This window comes from Peromyscus eremicus, chromosome 14, assembly GCF_949786415.1.
Source record: "Peromyscus eremicus chromosome 14, PerEre_H2_v1, whole genome shotgun sequence".
Classification (NCBI taxonomy): Eukaryota; Metazoa; Chordata; class Mammalia; order Rodentia; family Cricetidae; genus Peromyscus; species Peromyscus eremicus.
The window spans coordinates 20,243,997-20,268,885 of record NC_081430.1 but is presented as its reverse complement, the minus strand read 5'-3'; the positions used below and the strand labels follow the sequence as shown (position 1 = coordinate 20,268,885).

Here is a 24,889-nt window from a genome sequence, read left to right as displayed (position 1 = left end):
TTCCATATACATTTTTTCTGTGTATATGAAAGGGTTCTATTATCTTATTCAATCATTAGAACAGTATTCTCTTTAGCTGTTTTTTAGTAACAGAAGGTTACAGGTAACAGAAAGTAAGGGATATGGGCCATTTATATCTGTTTTCATTATCTGTAAATATTTCATTATTATAATATCTCAGGGAAAAATGTTAATGAATATAGATTTTAAAGTTACTGCTTAATAATCCCAAAGGGCACATTCATGTCATTTTGACTTCTTTTCATATCAATACAATTAGAGTTAAAGAATGGTTGTTTATTATTATCAGGGATAGTACAGAAAACTAACATATAAATATCTATATATCATAGAATGTTTTAAATTCAAAATCTAATATAAGTATGGATGGTATGGTATGCTTAATGAAATATCAATCTTCTTCCAAGGCTTGTGAGTCAAGATGAAATTTATTTGATAATATAAGACTATCAGAGCACATACAAAGCTTTACCTAACATGTATGAATATTATTCTATTCACTATCCTAGTGTTTTTGCTTTGTTTGAAGTATACCTTTTGTTTACCTATATAAAGAATAATAGTAGAGTTTCTATTGATGATACAATGTAAGAAAAACAACATTTTGAATTATAAAACATCAAATATGGTGTATATAGTAGAGTATACAAAATATAGGAAAATATTTATAAACTCTTTGGTCCATATATTTAGTGTACCAAAACCTTACTTTTATAAGTATAAGTAGATTTCTGTGATTTCTTATCTACCCATCACTTGTAACATGAATCTTAAAAGTTCTTATTAAATAAAAAAACTCAGGAGCCAGGTATTGGGGTAAATTCTGAAAGATCAGACAGAACAGGCCACAGCTAACCTCACCTTGCCAACTTCTCCTGTTTCCTCAAACTGGAAGCTTCTGAGTCCTCACCCAAATGGATCTCAGCTGAACTGCTGCTAATAGCCTAAAAGTTTAAAAGCCTAAAAACCTCTAGTTCCTGGTCCTCATGCCTTATATACTTTTCTGTTTCCTGCCATCACCTCCGGGGATTAAAGGTGTGTGTCACCATGCTTGGCTGTTTCCAGTGTGGCCTTGAACTCACAGAGATCTGGATAGATGTCTGCCTCCCAAGTGATAGGATTAAAGGTGTATGTGCCACCATTTTCTGGCCTCTGTCTATCTGTCAGAGTTCTATCCCTAGTACATGAGCCAGCTTTCTAGATCCCATTAACCTATGGTTGGACAGACACCTTGCTCACCCCTGATAAAGGAAGGAGGGGCTTAGTCCTTCCTCAACTCAATGTACCAGGCTTAGCTATCACTCCATGAGAGAACTTACCCTGTTGGAGGAGGGGATAAGGGGTGGCGTAAATTCCATTTGGTTTGGCAGGTATAATGGTCCAAAACTCACAAATGTGGGGAAGTACACAGAAAGCAGTCCTAACTGCAATCTGGAAATCAGGGATACTACAAAAGAAGTTGTAACTGGTGAAATTGTGAAAGTTGTACAGCTTTCTGATAAGCAAATGCATGAGAGAAAGGGACATTGGGCTGAAAAGCCATCTTAGCAAAGAAACTATTCTTCCAAAATGAGTAGAAAAGTTGGAATCATTTTCAGAATTTAAGAGTGATATTCAAGGGGTTTTCACCATACAAATCCAAGCACAAGCCAGTGAAGGCATGGAGGAGAAAGAGGCATAGCTGATAGGTCTAGAGTTTTCTAGCGTTGAGTTTTGAAAAATGATTTCTTTTATTTACATATATGTATATACACTCAAAAATATATGACTACACCCTGTGCAGACTGTATAATATTACTTGTATGTCTGTTTTCTGGGCTGACTTTTTGGTATTGGTGTGCTCCTACCTGGAGAAGACTGTCTCCCGATCACAGCATGTTTTTTGTTGTTGTTGTTGTTGTTGATTTTATTTTTTTTTAATTCATTTTACATACCAGTCACAGATCCCCCTCTCATCTCTCCTCCCACTCCTCCCCACCTGCCCCCCTCCACCCTTTATTCCCTCCTCCAGCAGGGTAAGTTGTCTCATGGAGTGGTAGCTAAGCCTGGTACATTCAGTTGAGGAAGGACTAAGCCCCTCCTCCCTTTGTCAGGGGTGAGCAATGTGTCTGTCCGACCATAGGTTAATGGGATCCTGAAAGCCGGCTCACGTACTAGGGATTGAACCTGATCACACTGCCAGGGGCCCCTCAAGCAGATCTAGCTACCCAACTGTCTCCCATATGCAGAGGATCTAGTCCTGTCCCATGCAGGTTCCACAGCTGTTGGTGTAAAGTTCGTGAGTTCCTTTGAGCGTGATTCAGTTGTCTCTGTAGATTTCCCTATCATGGTCTTGACTCCCTCTTGTTCATGTAATCCCTCTTCCCTCTCTTCAAATGGACTACCAGAACTCAGCCTGGTGCTTGGTTGTGGATCTCTGCATCTGCTTCCATCAGTTACTGAATGAAGGCTCTATGATGACAGTCTATTCACCAATTTGACTACCAGGGTAGGCCAGTTCAGGCACCCTCACCACTGTTCCTAGTAGTCTAATCTGGGGTCATCCTTATGGATTTCTGGGAATTTCCCTAGCACCAGGTTTCTCCCTTACCCCATAATGTCTCCCTCTGTCAAGATATCTCATTCATTGCTTTCCCTCTCCACCCCTTCCCCAGCTTGACCATCCCATTCCCTCATGTTCTTGTCTCCCATCCCTTACCCTCTTTTGCCTGGCCCCCACCCCAGTTTACTCATGGAGATATCCTCTATTTCCCTTCCCAAGTGATCCGTACATCCCTGTTATGGTCCTCCTTGTTTTCTAGCTTCTCTGGAGCTCACAGCATTTCTTAGTTGCCTGTAGTTCTTTGAGGTTAAGATCTCCTATTTTCCCCTGTGCATGTTAGCTTGAATCATTACTTTCAGTCTTTGTAGCCATTGGTATTGGTTTTCAAATATTGCATCACTTGTCTAAGTTCCACTAGAATTCCTAGCCTTAGTGGGAATTTGAAAGTCTGTATAATTATCTTCGAGATACAGAGTATGTGAAATTTGCCTTTGAGTTCTGTTACTAGAAACTAGTCTCCCAAACCCCGACAAATTACAGTATTAAGTCACTCCTATACTAATAATAAGCATAGTTCTGTGAACGAACCCAAATGGTGGGTTAAAATCTAGATTGTGTTGGTTGTATAGGTAGATTGATGTTCTTAAAAAGTATCTTTTAAATTTTTATTTATTTACTTATATGCGTTTATGTATACATGCATGTGTACACTCATCCATGTATGTGTGGAGGCCAGAAGTTGGCATTGGAGTCTTCATTCCTGAACTAGTGAACTTTCTGCCTTCCCTTCCACAGCACTGAGTTGACATTGTTCTCCTCTGCACCTACTGTTTACCCAAGTAGTAGGGATCAAATTAATATCCTCTTGTTTGTGTCCAGCTGAGCCATCTCCCCAACTTGAAAATAATACACATTTTTAATCTTATTTTCTTTAGTTAGAGTTTTAAATAAACAGAAAATCAAGAGAAAGCTGCAGAGATTTTCCATATACACATCAAAAAGCCCACTCACCTGTCAATACCCCCAACAGAAGGGCATTTGTTACAGTGGATGTATTGGTGTATCATGATCACCCAGAACACATAATTTGCATTAAGTTCACTGTATATGCTACGTCTATGGATTTGGACAAATAAAATTCTCTGTGCTTATCCTATTCATTACTCACTCTTTTCCAGCCTTTTGACATATTGAAAATTCAAGTGTGTCCATCCTTATGTCTTAATTAAAATGTTCTGTAAATAGAATCACAATGTAGCCCTCATATTGCCTTGTTACACTCAGAGATAGATGATAGATAGATAGATAGATACATACATACATACATACATGCATGCATGCATACGTACGTACGTACATACATACATAAATTTTTTCCATGTACTTTTGTGGCTTGATAACTTATTTTCTAGGGTGGAATGATATTCCATTATCCAGATATGTAACAAGTTACCCATTCATCTGCTGAAAGACATCTTGCCTCTAAGTTTTGATTATTATGAGTAAAGCTGCTTTAAAAATCAGTGTAGAGCCCTTTTTTTATTTCTTTGAGCAAATACCAAAGTGCATAATTGTTAGATCATGCAATCAAAGTGTGCTTAGTTTTACAAGAGGCTGCTACACTGTCTTCCTTGGAGGTGGGGCCAGACTGCATTCTCACATCTTCCAACAAGAGCACTACAGCTCCACTGCCTCATTAGAATCTGCTGTTACTGATGTCCAGATGTCTGCAGTTCTAACAGGGGTGTACCAATACATTGCTTAATTTGAATTTCCTTGATGATATGTAGAGTAGAGCTTAATTTAATATAGATTTTTCTGTCTGTATATTTTGTGAGGTGTCAAATCTTGGCTCATCTTTTACCTCAGAATTTTCTTTATTGTTAAGTTTGGAAACTCTTTGGATATATTTAACAGCAGTCCTTTATAAAATTTACATCTTTATAAATATTTCCTCATGGTCTGTGATTTTTTTTTCTCATCCTTTTGATTTGCTTAAAGATTCCTGATGATGAGTAGAGAGCATGACATTTTATACTGTCCTGTACGTTGAAAAGTCAAGAAAGGGCAAAACAACCTGAGAGATGATGGGATTTGCCTCTGTGTCTTCTCAGCATATTGGTTTCCATTTGCACTTAGCTGTCTCTCCTTTTGTAAGAAAAGGAGAAAACTCGTTATATTTACTACATGTCTGTAGCAACTTTGAAATCTAAAGCTCGATGGAAGCATTCCAGACTTGGTGAACCTGAGAATGATGGAGTAGTGTCTGGGCATGTTCAAGGATATATATGAATGAGAACATTAAGTATCCTTTTTATTGAACAGGTATTGATTTTGTTCACCTCACCCATCCCTAACCTTGCTACTGAGCCAATTCTATTTAGTAGAATAAAAAGGGTTATAGCAGATTTTCCATAAGTATATATAAAACACTGGGCTGTTAATCATGAGATAGCTCCCCCAAATCCATGCCCTTTCTTGATGCCAGGATAAGGCATATCTGTTGTCATTAGCAATTAATAGAGGAACTCCAGACTATAGAGCTAACTCGATGGATAAAGTACTGACACACAGTTGTGAGGACCAAAGCTCATATGCCCCAAACCCATATAAAACCAGAAATAGTGCTGTGCATGACTATGGTGAGATATGAAAGCAATACAGGAGAATCTATGGGAACTCATGGGCCACATAGCCTGGCATAAACACCTACCCCCCAGAAGTTCCCCATACAAGAGACCCTTTGTCAAACAAGGTGGGAGGCAAGCACTGACATGTGAGTTGTACTCTAACCTCCATGTATGGAATGTGTGCACACACACTCACATACACACACACCATATATACACACATAGAAAGGAAGAAATGGTGATGTTCAAATCTGTGTGTGTGTGTGTGTGTGTGTGTGTGTGTGTGTGTGTGTGTATGTGTGTGTGTGTGTCTGTGTCTGTGTCTGTGTCTGTCTGTGTTTGTAGCCTAGGCTGGTGTGGAATTCAATATGAGCTACATATCTCAGGCTGGGCTCAGAGTCATGGCACTATTACCTCAGTCTCCTGCATGCTGCTATTGTAGCTAAGCGCTACCGTGTCTGGATCAAACTTTTGAGCTACATTAAGGTAGGGTCATTCTGAACTGATTAGTACTGGAACAAACACATCACTTGTGATGGCATCTTTTATAAGGAAACTCTTTTTTACCATGAATGTTCTGAGTACATTTGAGGTTCCAGAATTCATTAGGTTAAGTTTGCTGGTGGCTTCACTCATATAAAAATGACACAGCCATACTTATGCATGGGAAGGGTGTGTCAGTTCTTATATCTAGTCTCGCTGAAGTACTACTGTGATCATATATTCTCTTAACAATGTGTTAAGATTTACTTTATCCTAAGATAATATCAATGTGAGTTTCAAAGGTTTTTTTTTTTTGTTTCATTTGAAATTTTCTAAATATGCAAGCCCTTAAAAGGTCACAACTGAAATGGAAACTGTCTGAATCATACTCTTTCCAGTGAGCTACAAAATAGAGCCACATGCAGAGGCAACAAATACAGATCTCATTCAGCAGAGGGAGCTTTCACTGTCCAGCATGTAGGTTGGCCTGCCGACCTCAGAGTAGAAGCACCGGTTTCATAGCCAAGGCTTGAAAACACAGCACAGTGCCAATAAGAGAACATAATTATGCCATTATGATACCGTATCTTCTCAGGAAGTGCTATAACAACATGTTTTGTAAATAGCCACAGGCATCCTTGAGAGAAATCCTTGGCTGCCTAGACTTCACTTCCTGAATTTTCCAAGGAAAAGCAATCTGCCTTGCCCTATCGTTCTCCAGTTTTCTGTTATGTATCAGCACAGGAAAGAAATAAAAGGCAGATGCCTTGATATCATTATGACAGAATGGTTTTTAATGGAAAGTACGTAAGGTGAACAGGACTTTAATATCCCAGAATTTATCTTCCATCCAATAAATGTAAGGAAAGCACTAGTTTCTTGCTTTCATAAATGACTGTTCTTTTGTTCATTAATTTGTACCATTTGAAGTACTCTACTTTCCAAGAAAACACGAAACCTAGTATTCTGTCACTAGCCAGTCCCTAGTGCATGTAAATGCCACCTAAGGGTGCTTTGCACACAAGGCAGAAAGGTCTGGCGTTGAACAGTCTGATTTATTAAGGAACCTACTGTTAGATGTGTGCTCCTGGTAGCAGCAACACTAAGTAGATCCCCAGAATCTAAATGAGAAGCACAGTCTTATGTATTGATTAGTACGTCATTCAAGCCAGAATGCATCTTAAGGTAAAACTAAATAGTCAGGCACATTCCTTGCACCAAGAGGCATCATGCTGATTGTAAAGCTTCCCATGCCAATAACTTGGAGACAGCAACTGGGGGCTGGTGAGCTGGAACATATCCATGGCCAGTAGGGCTCCATGAGAAAGTACTCTATGAATTCCTTCTAAAACTGACAGTGGTGTGACATGCAAGACCAAGAGCCCAGCATGCCATATCACTGTCTGTTTTATATGTTTGCAGCAACCCTGGTAGTATAGTGTGTGTTTGAACAACATAGATACAAATGACCTTTGCAACAAGAGCCTGAACCACAAAGTATGCCAGACACATGAATACTGAGTAAATTAAGGAGACTCCAAAGACTTCAGTCCATCCAGTAAGGTGTGTTTCAGAGGATCTGTAACTGTTGTTTTAACCAACTCTTCTTTTCTACATAAACCCAGATACCTGAGAGTTATGTGATAAATGAAAATGCCATCTAATTTTAGCTGCTTTCCAGAGTTATGATGCCTGAGCCCTGTAGCACGAATTGTTAGAAGGTCTTATTAATAAAAATCAAACCCGATGCCAGTTAATGTAGCACAAATCTTAAAAGTTCTTATTAATAAAATCAAACCTGGTGCCAGTTATTGGGGTGAATGCTGGAAAAGCAGAAAAGCAGAACAAGCCACAGCCACCTCACTGTAGCTAGAGTTTTCCTGTCTTGGCTGGTCAAACCTGATGCATCTTAATCTGGAACAAATCCATAGCCTCTGGCTTTCTGTGGAAATAAAAACAGAGCCTCCTTTCCAAAGCAACATATCCTTACATACAAATTTTGAAGTCAAGGTACCTTTAAAATATATATTTTGGCATAACTCAACAGCTTTTGTAATCAAATGTTTTTTTTTCAGTTACGAATATCAAAGAGAACATAATCACAGATTCTCTGTGTGGTAGCCATCTTTACGTGGCTTATTTTTTTTTATATTAGCTTGAGCCTATTGCTTTAAACTGCAGCCTTCTAAGCCTGAAATGGCGCTGGCGCTGTGGCTGCTGGTTCCGCCCACTTCAGCTTCCCAACATGGCGGTGGTACGTTTTCCGCCAGCTCTGGGAGCCATCAACTCTCAGAAATAGTGGGTCTATGCTTCTATCAAAGCAGCGTGTAGCCCAGAAACCTCTTTTTTTTTTTTTTTGTACTAGCAAAGGCTAAATCCACCACATAGCTTAATGTGCCACTTTCAGAGGCCTCATTCCCGCCATACTGCAGGTCGAGCATGCACGCCAGGAACCCACCATAGTAGCTCAAACATGCAGGCTGCTGCTAGCTTAAAAGAGACAACTAGGAGCTGTTTTTAGCTCCGTTTTAGAATCTTTTTACTCAGGTTTTAGGTGGAAACTCTTGCCCCACGTTGGGTGCCATTTGTAGCTAGAGTTTTCCTGCCTGGCCCACAGTCAGGGCAAATCCCTTTCACCCGCCAGTCCCACAGCCACTCAGACCCAACCAAGTAAACACAGAGACTTATATTGGTTACAAACTGTATGGCCGTGGCAGGCTTCTTGCTAACTGTTCTTACAGCTTAAATTAATCCATTTCCATAAATATATACCTTGCCACATGGCTCGTGGCTTATCAGCATCTTCACATGCGGCTTGTCATGGTGGCGGCTGGCAGTGTCTCCCTCACCCAGCTTCCTGTTCTCTCAATTCTCCTCTCTGTTAGTCCCACCTATACTTCCTGCCTGATCACTGGCCAATCAGTGATTTATTTATTGACCAATCAGCAACACATTTGACATACAGACCATCCCACAGCACCTCACCTCATCAGTTCCTCAGCTGATCCTCTTTCCTCAGACTGGAAGCCTCTTAGTTCTCATCCAAATGGATCTCAGCTGAAATGCTGCTAAAAGCCTAAAAGCTTAACCAGCTCTAGTTCCTTGTCCTCATGCCTTAAATAGCTTTCTGCTTTCTGCCATCACTTCCTGGGATTAATGGCTCTTGTTACCACGCCTGGCTGTTTCCAGTGTGGCCTTGAACTCACAGAGATCCAGGTGGATCTCTGCCTCTGGAATGTTAGGATTAAAGGTGTGTGTGCCACCATTTTCTGGCCTCTATATCTAGTGGCTGTTCTGTTCTCTGACCCCAGATAAGTTTATTAGGGTGCACAATATTTTGGGGAACACATTATCACCACAGAGCCCTAAAGATACTTTTGAACATGTTCTTGCCAGAGAGACAGCCATGCCATATGACATGCACATAACTGCATTGCCATACTTACAGGGGAGCCAAAGCCTGCTGCTTACCAAAGCCTGAACATCTTTTGCCTTTTGAAGATGAGAAAAGTTTGCACTTTATCTGGCAGCATGCACAGGAGCAAACAGACCTCCACGTGTAGGAATTGTATGGATAATGAGGGGTCTTGAGTCTTGGGGTTGAAAATCTACATTTATTCTACTATGTCACATAAGAATATATCTTCACTGGTTATCACAATATCATGGATATAGTGGAACTGAGAAATGTATTGCTGAGGCAATTCCTACACTATCACTTCCCCTCTCAAGTCAAAGAAAACTGATCTGATACTGATTGCAAAAGAGTGCTAAAAATGCTATTAGCTAAGGTAAAAAGCTAGTTATGGATATTCAGTGGAGGACATGATATTTTCGTGTGTGTGTGTGTGTGTGTGTGTGTGTGTGTGTGTGTGTGTGTGTGTGTTTCTATCGGTTATAAGTATATCTTTTTTCTTTTTTAAGAAATTTTTTATTCATTTTATATACCAACCACAGATTCCCCCCTCTTCCCTCTTTCCACTTCCTCCCAAGCCTTCCCCCAACCCACCCTCTATTCCCTCCTCCAAAAAGGTAAAGCCCCTTTTGGGAAGTCAGCAAAGCCTGGTACATTCAACTGAGGCAGGTCCAAGCCTCTCCTCCTGTGTCAAGGCTGTGCAAGGCATCCCACCATAGGTAATGGGCTCCAAAAAGCCAGCTCATATATGAGTGTTAGATCCTGATCCTACTGCCATGGGGGCCCTTAAGCAGACCAAGCTACACAACTGTCTCACTTTTGCATATGTCTTAGTCCAGTCCCATGCAGGCTGCACAGCTGTTGCCCTAAAGTTCATGAGTTCCCACTAGCTTGGTTGGGTTCTCTCTGTAGGTTTCCCTAACATGATCTTAATGCCCCTTGCTCATAGAATCCCTCTTCTGCCTCTCAATTGGACTCCTGGAGGTCAGCTTGTGTGTGGTTGTGGATCTCTGCATCTGCTTCCATGAGTTACTGGAAGTAGGCTCTGTGATGACAGTTAGGGTAGTCACCAATCTAATTATCAGGGTAGGCCAGTTCAGGCACCCTTTCCACTATTGCCAGTAGTCTAAGCTGGGGTCATCCTTCTGGATTCCTGGGAACTTTCTTAGCACCAGGTTTCTCCCTAGCTCCATGATGTCTCCCTCTATCCTGGTATCTCTTTCCTTGTTCTCCCACTCCATCCCTATTCCAACTCGACCACCCCATTCCCCTATGTTCTCATTCCCCATGCCCTAGCCTATATTACTTCCCCTCCCCCAGTTTACTCAGGAGATCTCATCTATGTCCCCTTCCCACCGTGATCCATGCGTCCCTCTTAGGGTCTTCCTTTTTAGGTAGCTTCTCTGGAGCTGTGGGTTGTAGTCTGGTTATCCTTCTAGTACCTGGATAATGTTAGACACTACAGTGTAAATAGGCATCACTTTGTTGTGCTTAGTGTATGTTTCCTAGGGAGATGAGCAAACATCTGTTCACCGCAGATAGGGCATTGGACATAGAATTCCACTCAAGTCTACCTTAATGAACCAATGAGTTTAATTAGGTTTATTTCAGGAGCATCTGGACTATATCACTATGAAAAGTCTTTTCCAGCAACTATTAACTATTTAAACAACCTTAGGGAGGGGTGCATCCTATGAGCCCTCCATTAAACAACTCTTCACTGCCTATAGCCTTAGGAAGAGATGGGCCCTTGTAACCTCTCCTCACCTCCATCGTAGAGTAATTAGCACCAACATTGTGCCAGTCTCCTACTGGTGATCACAGCTGCTGACAGTTGGAAGTGACAACAATCATGTCCTACCCACAGACAGCGTTCCACAACACACCTCATTTGACTCCATTCATTCCAGCCATCATTCTCCAAATACCCCCCTTTACCAGCCAAACAGGGCAGTTTGGCAAAAGCTCAGCCTGTTCTAATTGAATTATGGTCCCCCAGGTCTTAGTGTATCAGAGCTGGGAATATACTGACTAATATTGAATACCCCTCTAGAAATAGGAAGGGTTTTAAGGCCTCATCTTATGCCTCCTTCCCATAGTCTCTTTACTACCTAAATCTTGAGTTTAAATTCCCTTACCAAGCTCTGGTAATGTCTTTCCTAGAGACTATATTCAAGGGTTAGGACATAAGTATCAGATATGAAGCCATGGTCTTTTGATTATTAAGAAAGAGGAATTTTCTGTGACAATTGGGCTAAAAAGGAAGAATAAAGGATTATGCCACTCACAACAGGTCTTCTTTCCTTCTGGGTATAAAAACAAATACCAAGATATGAATGACTTCTTGAATGCCCCACTCAAGCTGAATACCCTGGGCTTCCTCTACACATTTCTGTAGCTGGAAGTTTTCCAGTGTCCCACCTAGCCCTGAATGGTCCAAACAAATCTCTCCTACTCTCATCTCCCAAGTAAACACACAGAGGCCTGTATTAATTATAACTGCTTGGCCATTAGCTCAGGCTTATTACTGACTAGCTCTTACATCTAAATTAACCCATAATTCTTATTTATGTTTAGCCACGTGGCTTGGTACATTTTCTCAGTTCTGTCTTGACATCTTGCTTCCTCTGTGTCTGGCTGGCAACTGGCAGCATCTCTCTGTTCTGTCTTTCTCCTTCCTCTCTCACTAATTATAATGTCCCGCCTAACCTTACTCTGCCTTACCATTGGCCAAAAAGCTTTATTTATCAACCAATCAGAGCAACACATTCTCAGCATACAGAATATCCCACAGCACATTTCCATGGAGTCTTCTGTCTTGCCAGATGCTTATAGCCAAGATGATCCAGTATATGCAAGAATGGTCCCCTTATCCCTAGATATTATGGAGGTGCTAAAGTCGAGGTAAGATGTAGTATTATTCATTTTCCTGGCTTCCTAATCCCACCCAAAGCTTCACTATCTGGGCACTTATGTCACTGGAAAGTTTCCAAGCTTCTACAGTACTTAGCAACTGCAAGAGTATAGTCCTGAGCGATTGCAGAGTCCACCCTTCTGCAAGGGGATACTCATCAGATCAAAAATGCAAGTTTATTAGCAGGAGAGACCTGTGCTCCACCACTTCAATCTCAGGCAGTTCTTTACTCTCCTCATCCCAAGAATTCCAGTTGTCTTCCTCTCATTCTGATCTCAAAATAATAGCTCACACCTGTTTCTTTGAAATTTTCCCAAGCCATAGGATAGAAGCAGCTTGGATTTCAGTTTTACACATTCTCAGGGCAGAGACTCAGAAAGCTAGAGCAATGCCGATCAATCTCTTTCTAGTAACTCTCCTGATTCTCTTAGCCTTTCATTATTCACCTGGTTCTCATAGCCAACTAAGTGCCCATAGCAGTGATGAGATATTACTGTTTCTCACTAATATGGGATAAGCAGCACTCAGAAATAGGCTTCTCCAAACCAAGTCTTTTATATATATAAATATATATATATATATATATATATATATATATATATATATATAAAATGTTCACATGATAGTCTGCAACATTTCACAAAGGAGCCACCCCTCCTGATACAGTTACAAGGCCAATCTGGGGTTTCCTGCCGTATTTTCTCCTTTTCCCTCTACTCCTGTTTAGGCTTACTAGTTCTTCCATAATATCCTTGCCTTTTTCGTGAGGGCATCCCAAGTAGCATGGGGGCTGAAAACAAAGATGCAGACAGATCCATGCTTATAAAACCTATGATGGGTAGTGGGCATACTGAGAGAAAGACAGCCCTGGGTGGCAACAACATCAAATAGATCCATGTACTTCATCCAGAAGTAGGGTCACCTACAGTGATCGGGACAAAAGTGACTTCATCCAGAGAAGACTGTACCTGTCTTCTTAAGCTAACGTCAAAAGAAGGCACATTATTAGTGATGCCTAATAATGTTTAAAAACTCCATGTGCCACCCTAGTAAGTTTGCTTATTCATAGACTTCTGAGAAACTAGCAAGAAAACTGAGTAGGGTTACTCTAGGGAGTCAAATTATTTTTAGGTCAAGATGCCTGTCATCATGTCAAGCTCAATCCAGACAATGTATATGATTTAAAAATGATTTTTTTCTTCCATATGAAGATACATCAGAACAAAAAGGATGATGAAAAGTAAATGCATCATGATTGGCAAAATATTAATAATGGTTACAATCCAGTGATGTATGGAGTTCTTTATAATGCTCACTCCACTTTTCAATATTTCACTGAGTTCATTTACAAATAAATAAGCAATAAGTAATATTTATTACAGATGTTTGTACACTCTTTCACTCTGTTTTTAAAGCCAAAGATCTCATATTTCTGAAAAAGAAATGAGGGATTTCATAGGCTGAACAAATACTTTGGGGCTGAGGCTTGGGGGTGTCATTGAAGGACTCTTCCTGGAATAAGCACCCCAGCACCCATGAGAGCGTAAAAGAGGAGATGGCAGTGGTGGACCACGGCCAGGACAGCTGCTGTAAGGCTTCAGTGCCAGGTCCAGTTTGCATTCTCATTTTATCCACCAAATTTTAAAACCAAAGTGGGGTGGGCAAGCAAGTGAGATTTATCAGAAGCATATGTGGTAGTCAACAGGTTGTCAAGGGCAACGGCCCGTTGATTTAGCTATTTTTCCAGGTCATTCTGCTCCAGGTAGCAATTGGAGTGAGTCATGCTTGGCAAGTAGGCAATACAAGCAGTGCTTTGTGTAAATCACTAATAAAAGTAATAAATCGTGTCTAATCATTGGCCATTTCTACCTTATTCTACTTTAGTGTGGCCTCACTGGAGGAGGTATTTCACTGGGGGATGGGCTTTGAGAGTTTAAAGACTCTGGCTGTTTCATGGTCTACCTCTCTGCATGGGCTTACTGTTCGAGGTGTGAGGTCTCAGCTGCCCCTGCCTCCGTGCCTGCCTGCTGCCAGACTCACCTGCTGTAATAATGATGGACTCCTATCCCTATGAAACTGTAAGCCCAAAATAAACCAGCTTCTGTAAGCTGGTCATGCTGATTTATCACAGCAATAGAAAAGTTAACTCAAGACAGAATTTGGTACCACAAAGTGGATTGAGATATTGCTGTGACAGGCCTGATTCTGTTTTCTGGAGGAATATGGAAGAATTTGAAAATTTGGACTGAAAAAGTGATTGAACACTGTACGTGGGGCTTAATGAGCCATTCTAGTAGGAGATTGGCAAACAGCAATGCTGAGTTATACAGTAAGGGCCCAGAGAAGAGGTTTCAGAGGGGGATAATATTACAACTGGGCTAGAGCCCATTCTTGTGGGGTTTTGGAAAGGAATGAGGCTGCTTTCTGACTTTATCCTAAGAACTTGCCTGTGGCTAAATTTAAAAGTAGTAGACTATTTTTGGCAGAGAAGATTTTGGGACAGGCTAATATTGACTATCTTTGGTGGTTATTAATAACCATTCTTACGTAGGTCTACAGTGAAAACGAGAAAAAAATGGAGCAGAAAGAAATATAAAATGTACATTTTTGAAGAGAATAGGAGTACCAGAAAATGTAATATTGGAGCCCCGGCTTGTGTTTAAATAGATAAAGATGTGAAGGAGAGGCCTGATAGGAAGTGAAATCAAGGGAAGACTGCACCCAGCTAAACTAACAACTTGAGAAAAGAAAAGGCCTAAGGACGTTTCAGTTCCTAGAAAAGAACAAGGCCCTGCAAATGTGACCCAGTGGTAGCAGGGTCCATCCCCAGCTAGCAGCAAAAGTTGGCAGTGCCATCCATGTCTGTGTGCTGGATTTACAGTCATGAAGGATACACTAGAATAGGGGTTGTGAAATCTTCCTCCACAGTTTCCGAGAAGCACTGAGAGCAGGCAGGAAGCATGGAGGACCTGAGCGGCCATTGTGTGAAGCTGTAGAAGTGAAGCTTGTGTTGCGCTGGAGACCCCAAGATATTTGAGGTGCCAGGGCCATGAGACATGAGAGCTGCACACAGGGAGTGCAACCAGCCCAAGAGGAAGATGTGTCTTATAAGCAGTCAAGCTGGAGAAGGGGACATCTTCTTCAAGGATTTGGAGTTTGCTAGATTTAGGTCCTGTATTTCCTCACCCTGTCCCCATTCCTCTTTTAGAATGGTAGTGTATAGTCTATGTCATTGAATGTTGGAAGGATGTGATTTTCTTTTTGCTTTTATACTGGATTACAATTGAAAGACTAAAAGACTATAGGGACTTTTGGAGTCAGACTAAATGTATTTTGCAGCAAGAAATGGTCATGAGCCTTGTGGAGACCAAGGAACAGAGTGTAGTGGTTTGAGTGACATGAACTCCATTAAGCTCTGGCATTTGAATACTCGGTCCCCACTTAGAGGGGTGTCTTTGTTAGGGTTTCTGTTGCTGTGAAGGGACACCATGACCACGGCAACTCTCATAAAGAAAATATTTAATTGGTGTCAATCACATACAGTTTCAGGGGTTCAGTCCCATAAGATCATGAAGGGAAGCATGACTGCGTGCAGGCAGATGTGGTGCTGGAGCTGAGAATGCTATACCTTACAGGCAACCAGAAGTCACCTAACAGTCACACTGAGGCAAAAGAGACCTCAGAGCCTGACCCTACAGTAACACAATTCCTCCAACAAGGCTATGCCTCCTAACTGTGCTACTCCATTTTGGGGGCCATTTTCTTTCAAACCATTACAGGAAGCTTAGGAGGTATAGCCTTACTGGAGGAAAACTATTAATGGGGGTGGGCTTTTAGAGTTTAAGGACACTTGCCATTTCAATTTTCTCTCTCTGCTTCCTGTTTGTGGTTTGAGATGTGAGCTCTCAGCTGCTGCTCCAGGTACTCCATGTGCCTGCTGCCATGCTACCTTGCCATGATGGTGGTGGCCTCTTGTTTCACTGAAACTATAAACCTAAAATACATCCTTTTTTTTGTAAGCTACGTAATCGTGGTGCTTTATCACAGCAATAGAAAAGTCACTGATCTAGAGACCATAAAAGAGGATGGTTTGCTTCTGTTTGTCAGTTTACCTAAGCTAGTTTATGAGTCCTTAAAAATAAAGTGTCACCCGTAGCTGGAAGCGGAGGAGAGAGCAAAACACTGCTGGGTGTTTTGGAATGTGGAACTTCAGGATATAGTGTGTGGTAGAAGAGGAGGCCTAAAGAACTTGAGCAGCTCAGAGAACTCAGGGGCCTCCTGGCCTACAGCCTGTAAGGAATAGGTGCTGTCACCTCTCCAGCCCTAAGTCAACACCCAGAATAAACTAGGAAGCCAATTCTCCCTTAGAGCCTCCAAGTAGGAGAATGGCTTCCCAACAACTTAGTTTCTGCCCAGCGAAACATAACAGAGAAAACAGAGGAGCTCATCACACGTTGGACCCACAGAGCTGTGAGGTCATGATTCATGTTGCTTCTAATATGTAGCAGCAGCAAGGAGAATGATGGAGAGATGGCAAAGATGATGGGCAAGACTGACGTTTGTTATTAACCCGGTGCAACCTCTTGTCAGCTAAAAGGAAGATTCCTCTGCACCATTGATGTTCAGTGAGTAAGCTAAAGAGGAAATTATTGCCCAACTATTTTTACAGTGTCAGATGTACCCTATAGTAACCAGCTCTTCTATATGCCAGGCACAATTTATTCAGTAATACATTTTGGTTGTTATATATAATGCTACCACATTTTACAAAGGGAGAAATAAACAGAGTCTGACTCATATACATCAGGAGCCAGCAAGTGATAAGAGCAGAAATCCAAACTCACAGGGACTGCCTCCAGAGAACCTGCTCCAGAAATTGTGCTCCAGGTCCAGCAGCTGTACTTGGAGCCATGCCTGTTGTGAGTTAAAACAGAGACCTAACAAAAGAAAAACGGAGCTGAAACTCATTTCTAAGGGAAACAAGTATCGTGATTGTTATTGTCCAAATAGCCTGTTCCAATTTTTCATCCTTCATCCTTCAGAAAATAATGGAATTTATGAATCTTGTGGGGGAAATGCCCACGATGGGAGAGGGTCTCATAGAAGAAAGTTCCTGTCCTTGAACTGCTGCTGTCCTGGTCTCTTTCTGACCATGATCTAGTGCGTCTTAAAATGATGTGAACTAACAAGTGCTGATGAGACAAGAACGTGGAATGAGTACAGATCATCTAGATGGGAGGATCATGGGTTTGTTCCCAAGAGAGATGGTGAAATTGTTCAAATAGGTGTCAGAGCTGCCATTTTTTAAGGGCTGACCCCTAGAAAGTAAATAATTGTCTTTGTCATATCCTTGTTATTAGGAAAAATCATTTTGGAACTCATATTGGCAATAGAATTTCTGATACTTGACTCCATATAATGGGTATTTGTTCTTTAAAAAGACACTAGTTAATATTATAGTATTTCATCATGTGAATCCTGAAGTTTCTTACCCACAATTCAATGAACTTACAATAAAAAAGCATACACGGTGTGTTTTGTAAAGAGAAGTACTTACTCTATATCACTTGATGCAAATATATCATCACCACATATTAAAGATACATTATCATATCTAAAATAAAATCATTGTATCATAATTATTCAGTTTCATAAAAAATATTCAATTACATAAAGTTATTCAATTTCATAAAAATTCAGTATTCTTCAGTTAATAAAAAAGACAGATGATGCAGAAGTTCATCTTTCAATAGCATTTAATGAATGTGTGCTCAGCATCAAAAGTGTCCCAGACACTATAGAGAGAATTCAGTTGATTAAATATGGACAGCAAGGAGATTTCTGTCTTATTGGTAGAGAAATGAAATCGTTAACAATGTAATCTAAGGGTTGTGAAAGAAGATTGTGCCAAAGATGTTAGCGAGAAATCCATCTTAGACCAAGAGTCAATGAAAACTTTCCAACAACTGATTTTGTACCAAGCCAATGGTCTCATTCAGGCTAAAGGAAGGATGTGTGGCTTGATAAGAAAATGGTTTTTAGTGTGTAAACAGAGACAGGTAGCTGTGTAGAAGAAGAACAGAAAATAGAAAAATGTTTGAGCAGGAGGATGAAAGCAGACAGGTATTGATGGGTTTCCTATGCCTTGCTGAAAGGAAGTACCTCTTCATGAAGCTAGTGGTAACTAGCTTGTAAGCCAGAGTCACCTTGGGAGGGTTATAGTAGCATTCTTTTAATGATTGCCTTGAAGGAAAAGAATCCCAAGACAAGATCCATTAGGAGGCTGCAGCAGTTGATTTAGGAAAGATATGAGTCCAAACCTAGCCACAATGATGAGGCCAAAGGCAAGGGGATCCACTTGAGAGGAGTAGGCCCTTCAGTTGTAAACAGTGTGCTGTTCAGAGAGAGGGAACAAGTCCTCTTTTGGAATGACCCTCAGCCCTCGGGTCTCAGGAATTCATTGGACAGCAAAAGATGATAAATGTGGGTAGAAAAACACTGGTTCATTGCTGGACATTTTTCATTAAACATATGGACAGATGGTTATAAGACTCTGGAAATCCAGGGAGCTTCCAATCAATGTGGATATCATTTTTAGCAGGCATTTTTCTGTTTTCCCCACAAGATGGCTTTTCCATGTGTACCAAGGCATTATAAGCCATTTCCCTTTCATAAAGCATTAGGTGATTATGACTTCTAGGGCCACTAAATAGAGCAGAAATTGTAAGAGACCATATTGGAAAATGGAATGAACCTGTGCTTTTCTTAAAGGAAGAGGGGACATAGTGAGTCCCATGCCTTTGACAATGGCATCTCATACTCCTGTGCACTTCTCTGTAGTGGGATGGCTGTCCTTGAGTTCTTCCTGCTGTTTTGAATTCTGATTCTGAATTCCTTGTTTTCATTTTTCCTATTGCAGTCTTCTGATGCAACAGTAGTCAGGAGCCCACACATCAAAGCTGCTTTCCTCCTAAAATAATGATTGATACGTTGTTGAATCTAATATCTTCTTTCTTGCCCCTTCTATATTTGAGTAGACTAGCCTACAAGAAAGAAGGTGAAAATATGGCAGTGACAGCTTATCACAACTTAATACTAGGGATAAATTCTCCATCCCAGTTATCAAATAAAACAACTCCCATAGCATGAAAGACTAACTGCTGATATAGCACTATGCAGGCAAATGTATAATGTAGCACATGTGTGGAAACTAAAATTGCAGCTTAATTAATTTACATCCTAATAAAATGCTTTGCTTCTAGGAACTGGTTTCCTCTCACTGCTTAAGTATCTTTCTAGGAGCCTTGAGTCAAGGAGATTTTGTCTTGATCTCTGAATGATATTTCCTCCCTGCTTTTGAAAACACTTACATTCACTCCATAGATATGTCATCAGTCTGCAATGTGTGAAAGTGCACCATTTTTCCCGCGCTTGACCAAATGTTTCATTTCCTGAAAATTAAGTTACTGAAATCCAACAAACAGATGGTCAGAGTCCTGCAGAATCTTGCTCTGCTGTGAAATATATGATCTGAATTCCTGCCGTAAGCTTCAGAAGTTAGCAGGGATTCTCCTTGTGAGCTACTGGACTGTAGTTGGGGTTGCAATATTCAGTCAGTTTCCAGAGTCAGTTACCTGGGACGTCTGGAAGGAGATGTTCCAGATTTAAAAAACATGTTCTAGTCATGTTTATATTTAAAAAGTAACACTGGACAAGTCACATGGACCGGGTTGAAATCAATCTAGGTATTAATTGTCATGTGCCACATGATTAAAAATTACATGTTTGCCATTGAATACACAGGGAAATAGAAAAAAGACTGATTTTCCCTATTTATAGTTTTTAAATAACATATTCTCGAGGATAAAGAAATATTTCAAAGAGTATAATGTAGGGTTTCGGGTAAATAAGATAGTCTTGCTCCTTTATATACAATTTTTTCTTGTCGGGTATAAAAGGTTTGATCACTAGGCTCAGGGTGATAAGAATAAAACCAATCCATGAGGAAGTATGACTTTGTCTCAACAATATATTTTATATGTAACCATCTTATTAAACAAGAAACACAGAGCCAATGCAAAGATGAAAGCCCAAGAGGTCAGAGAGATAGCTAAGAGCTAAAAACCTTACCCTTCACTGCCGCTGCTATCTTCCTCAGCAAGAGACCTACTTCCTGTCTGTTTGTCTTTTTTATAGACTTTCTATTCTGCCTTTTCATTGGTTGTAAACCCAACCACATGACCTCCTGATCACTGCCTGTCTGTACAGACCTCCAGGTCTTCTATGGTTGGTATTGAGATTAAAGGCGTGTGTCTCCATGCTGACTGTATCCTTGAACACACAAAGATCCGCCTAGCTCTGCCTCCCAAGAGCTGGGATTAAAGGCGTGCACCACCACTGCCCAGTTTCTGTTATGGCTTGCTATTAGCTCTGAGCACCAGGCAACTTTATTTATTAACATACAAATAAAATCAGATTTCAGTACAATTAAAATATCACCAAAAAACTCCAGCTACAATATATTATTACCTTACTTTTGAAAAATAACTGGACATGGCAGCTCACACCTATAATCCTAGCACTCTGAGAGTTGAGGCAGGAGGATTGTCGTGAATGCAAAGCCAGCTGGAGCTACATAGTCAGTTCTAACCAGGCTAGGACATAGCATAAAACCCTGTCCTTAAACAAAATTATTATCAATTGTTCAGAAAGAAGTCTTTACTTTTGGGAAGATTTTTCAGCTGTCAGTCAATGCATTCTTTAGGAAGCTTATGAAGTAGTAGGCTGTTATAAAATGAAAGCCAAGGGCAGTAAAAACATAAGTTTACATTTCTAAAATGTCTTTTCCAGTTGGGTATGTGTGGCCTTTACTTGCATACTGTTTGAATATGCTGCTTCTTTTTAAATTTGTATGTTTAACTATACAAAATATCCTGTATGGGGAAATGGCAAAAATCCCACTTAGTCCTTTTGTAAAGGTGCTTAATATTGGACATTTGTAGAGTCCTGAATTTGCAATGAACATGCCACAAAAGAGATGACAGGGAAACACACACACACACACACACACACACACACACACACACACACACACACACTCTTCCATACTTTTGGCCTAAGACATTTAGTGAATGTTTCCAGTTTATGTAGCATATACTAAGCCCTGCTCCGTGTATGCTAAAGCCATGATTTGGAGTGGGGAAAAAGAGAAAAAGAATCTATTAATGGATGGTCTTTTAAACCACTAACAGCTCACAAACTTGAAGCATAGGTGGAGACGCTTGAGGATTGAGACATATATTCAGATCATTAGGTAGCACAGTGCGTTTCTGTTGGCCTTCCCTTTCTTATTCACTGTACCTGTTCTTCACCAGGACAGAAGGCTTTGATATTTAGGGAACCCAGACTCCCCAGAACACTGCCGATGTGCACAGTTAGATGAAATAGAGGAAAGGAACTAGTTAATCATATGCTCAAATCCGATGGTGCGCTTAGCAGCTTTCCTCATGGAACTGGCCCAGGAGAATCAGAAATTCAGCAGAACCATCCTGAGATCCTTGCTTCTGCTATGACCACTTTTTTGTTGTTGCTGTTGTTTTCCAGGAGGTTTGAGTTACTAATTTTTGTTCATGATGTTTTATGTTGATGTTATTACTGTTTCTCACTGAAATACAGGTAAAATATGTCACTGTTTTGTGCTGTTAGAATTTTGTTGCTCTGTGCAAAAAATAAATAAATAAAGGTCGAATGACTAAAGGGTTTTGTTGACCCCAAACAACACTGAAGTGTAAATATCAAAGTAGGGAGTAGCTAATGCTCAGAGAAATTGTATGTGGTAGATAACATATCCAGCACAATGTGGCTTTCCATGGCTAGCCATTACTCTCTTGTGTAAATATTTATGGAATGCTTAAGCACCATGAAGGACTGCTGCACAGTATAGCATCCTGAGCAAGCAGGGACTCGGTGACGGTTCACCTTGTTCACAGTGAGCTTCACTCTGGGTAGCAGCTTCTGCCTCCTACACCAGCCTGTGCAGCAGAGCAACTCTGTCAGATTCTGGCCGCCATGCTCCTTCAGTCAGTCATGTGTACTCCATGGATGAATTTCATCTCTTCTGCATTAAATATAAATTGTGTAGAGATGCCCAAGTATGCTTTTTAAAGACAATATGCTTAATATTGGAGATGATCCTAAGAAATTATACATATCTCAATATGGTATTCTAATTAAAACCTAATTAGCAATTCACTGTGCTAGAACTTGGTTTTTTTTTTTTTCAATATAGAAATAACTTCACTATGCATTGAAAATAAAGATATAGTTTTTGGAAACATTAGAATTTCAAAAATATAAGGCGGCACATGTGGAATCTGGAGGTGTTAAGAATCTTAAGTGTGGGTTTCTCCAAGCTTTAAGCTTCAACAGTTTCATGTAATCAGCGAGCTTGCCAAACAGTATCAAAAAACTCATTTTCTTCAAGTGCTTTATTTATCTTTAATAGAACCTTCATCACCCTGGTGTTGTAAATTTGGAGTGTATGTTTGAGACGCCTGAAAGAGTGTTTGTTGTTATGGAAAAACTCCATGGAGACATGCTGGAGATGATCTTGTCAAGTGAAAAGGGCAGGTTGCCAGAACACATAACGAAGTTTTTAATTACTCAGGTAAGAAATCAATTAGAGGCAGAAAAAAAAAGTATTCAATATCAGATGTTATCACTGTTTAACTACAGCTCTCTAGCCTTGTTATGTTCTCTGCTTCCGATCTAAACTACCACTAGAAAAGATTGCAAGGGTGGAATGTATCTTCTTACTTATATTCATGTCATTCAGAGTCCAGCGTACAAAATTAGTAGCATATAAGCTGACCCACCCATTAAAGCTGTTCTTGAAATTTTAAAAATACAGTGGCTTAATCCTGGATCAATGTAGATATTTAAGACAGTGTTTCTGTGCCTTGTGGTGAGTTCCTTCGTCTACACCTGTGTTTGTTGCGATATTGAGGAATGTGCCACTTATTCCATTAAATTGTCTTAGTAATATTCTATTAAATTACTATGTTAACTGTAGAGTCTTTGAGTGTCTTGAACATAAAGAACCTCGACTGTCATTCTGGGCTTTCTCTTGGCCTGTCAAATGCGTGTGGCAGTTCGTTTCAGTAACATCTTGAAATTAGTTACATATCTTGAGATGAATTAGTAATATCTTCAAATGAAGTTATTTTGATGATTTTCTTCTTTGTAGATACTAGTGGCTCTGCGGCATCTTCATTTTAAAAACATTGTTCACTGTGACCTCAAGCCGGAAAATGTGTTGCTGGCATCGGCCGATCCTTTCCCTCAGGCAAGTACAAAAGCCACTCAGCAGAAAGCCAGCTTGACGATCTGGCTGGCTCCAGGCAGCCTCCTCCCACCTCCTTTGTATTTATTTTTTATTTTATTTATTTATCTATCTATCTATTGATTTATTTATTTATTTACTTACTTATTTATTTATTTTTTGCCCCTTCAGCCCTGACTTGGTTTGATGTCTTCCCTGAGCATTTTCATTCCTCATTGCCTCATGTTTCTGGATCGCTCTGTGTCGCTCACTTCTCACAGAGCTTCTCTGATGACACTCACCTGTGCTTTCTCAGGCTGTTGTTGGGCTGCTTCAGAGCAGGTGGTCCCAGCCCTGTGTGGAAAGCATGACCTTGACACTGAGAATACCTTAGGATCCCAGGAATGCTTCCTGCACTCTGAGGCTGGGGACAAGGGCACGCTTCCCTTCCCTTCACAGAGGGGTAGAAAAAAAAAACTGGACCTCTTTCTAGGGACCCTAAGTCTACAGTGCTTGGCCAGAGTGGGTGTCTGGCCTTGCTGTGCTAACACCTCCAGGTCCCACCTGCTGGCCCATACTAATGTTGATAGTTATTGTGGATCCTGTGAGTAGTCTTCCTACTTACCCCTTATTCTTCACTTAAATATGCCCCTCAGAGAAGGTCATCATTACCAATTTGCATGTTTTCCTACCTAATGACCAATACTCCAAACTGATCATACTTATTTTCATATTTATATTTTGATTTGGGGATAGGAAAGAAAAGGTTTCAAGATATTTTCATGAATGAGAAACCAGTTTTGTCTTGTGACATAAACAACTGTCTTCAAAAAAAAAAAAAAGAAAAAAGAAAGGTAGAAAGTAGCATTTCCTCTACCAAGGGCAATTGTTATTCTCTGTATAAAGTATTTCTGAATACCTCTGACAGAGCTGAGCTAATGAAAATTCAAACTCACTGTTTCAGCAAATTCTTACTGTCCACAGGTGAAACTTTGTGATTTTGGTTTTGCCCGGATCATTGGAGAGAAGTCTTTCCGGAGGTCAGTGGTGGGTACCCCAGCCTATCTGGCACCTGAGGTTCTGAGGAACAAGGGCTATAATCGCTCTCTAGACATGTGGTCTGTTGGGGTCATCATCTACGTGAGCCTCAGTGGCACCTTCCCTTTTAATGAAGATGAAGACATCCACGATCAGATCCAGAATGCAGCCTTCATGTACCCACCCAATCCTTGGAAGGAGATTTCTCATGAAGGTAATTCCATCCCTTCAGATGTGGCAGTGGCTTCCCTCTTCAGTGCTGTGCTTTTCATTGAATATTAATTTTTAAGTGAAAAATGCTCATTATATTCACTGGAATGGAAGCAAAAAATAGTTTAAAGTGGATTGAGAAGTAACAAAATTCCAAATCCAAAGTGTCATTTGATGAAATGTATGTTTACCAGTAAAGAGACTGGAAAGTTTGTACTAAAAGGTACGTGAAACAGCCAAGGAGAATTGTTCACATTGGACATATTTGCATTGATGTGACAGCAGTGAGCCGTTCCCGGGCTTTGGAATTATGCTC

At 40.4% G+C, this 24,889-nt stretch overlaps 1 protein-coding gene across 2 annotated transcripts in view; it reads left to right on the top strand.

Moving 5' to 3' along the window:
- Positions 1-24,889, top strand: part of Prkd1 (protein kinase D1) — a 332,364-nt gene that overhangs the window by 285,383 nt on the left and 22,092 nt on the right. For both annotated transcript variants that reach the window (XM_059279910.1, XM_059279909.1), the window contains 3 exons: positions 22,510-22,671; positions 23,251-23,349; positions 24,310-24,577. In XM_059279910.1, the coding sequence (XP_059135893.1) occupies positions 22,510-22,671; positions 23,251-23,349; positions 24,310-24,577 (529 nt within the window). The remainder of the gene's footprint in view (positions 1-22,509; positions 22,672-23,250; positions 23,350-24,309; positions 24,578-24,889) is intronic.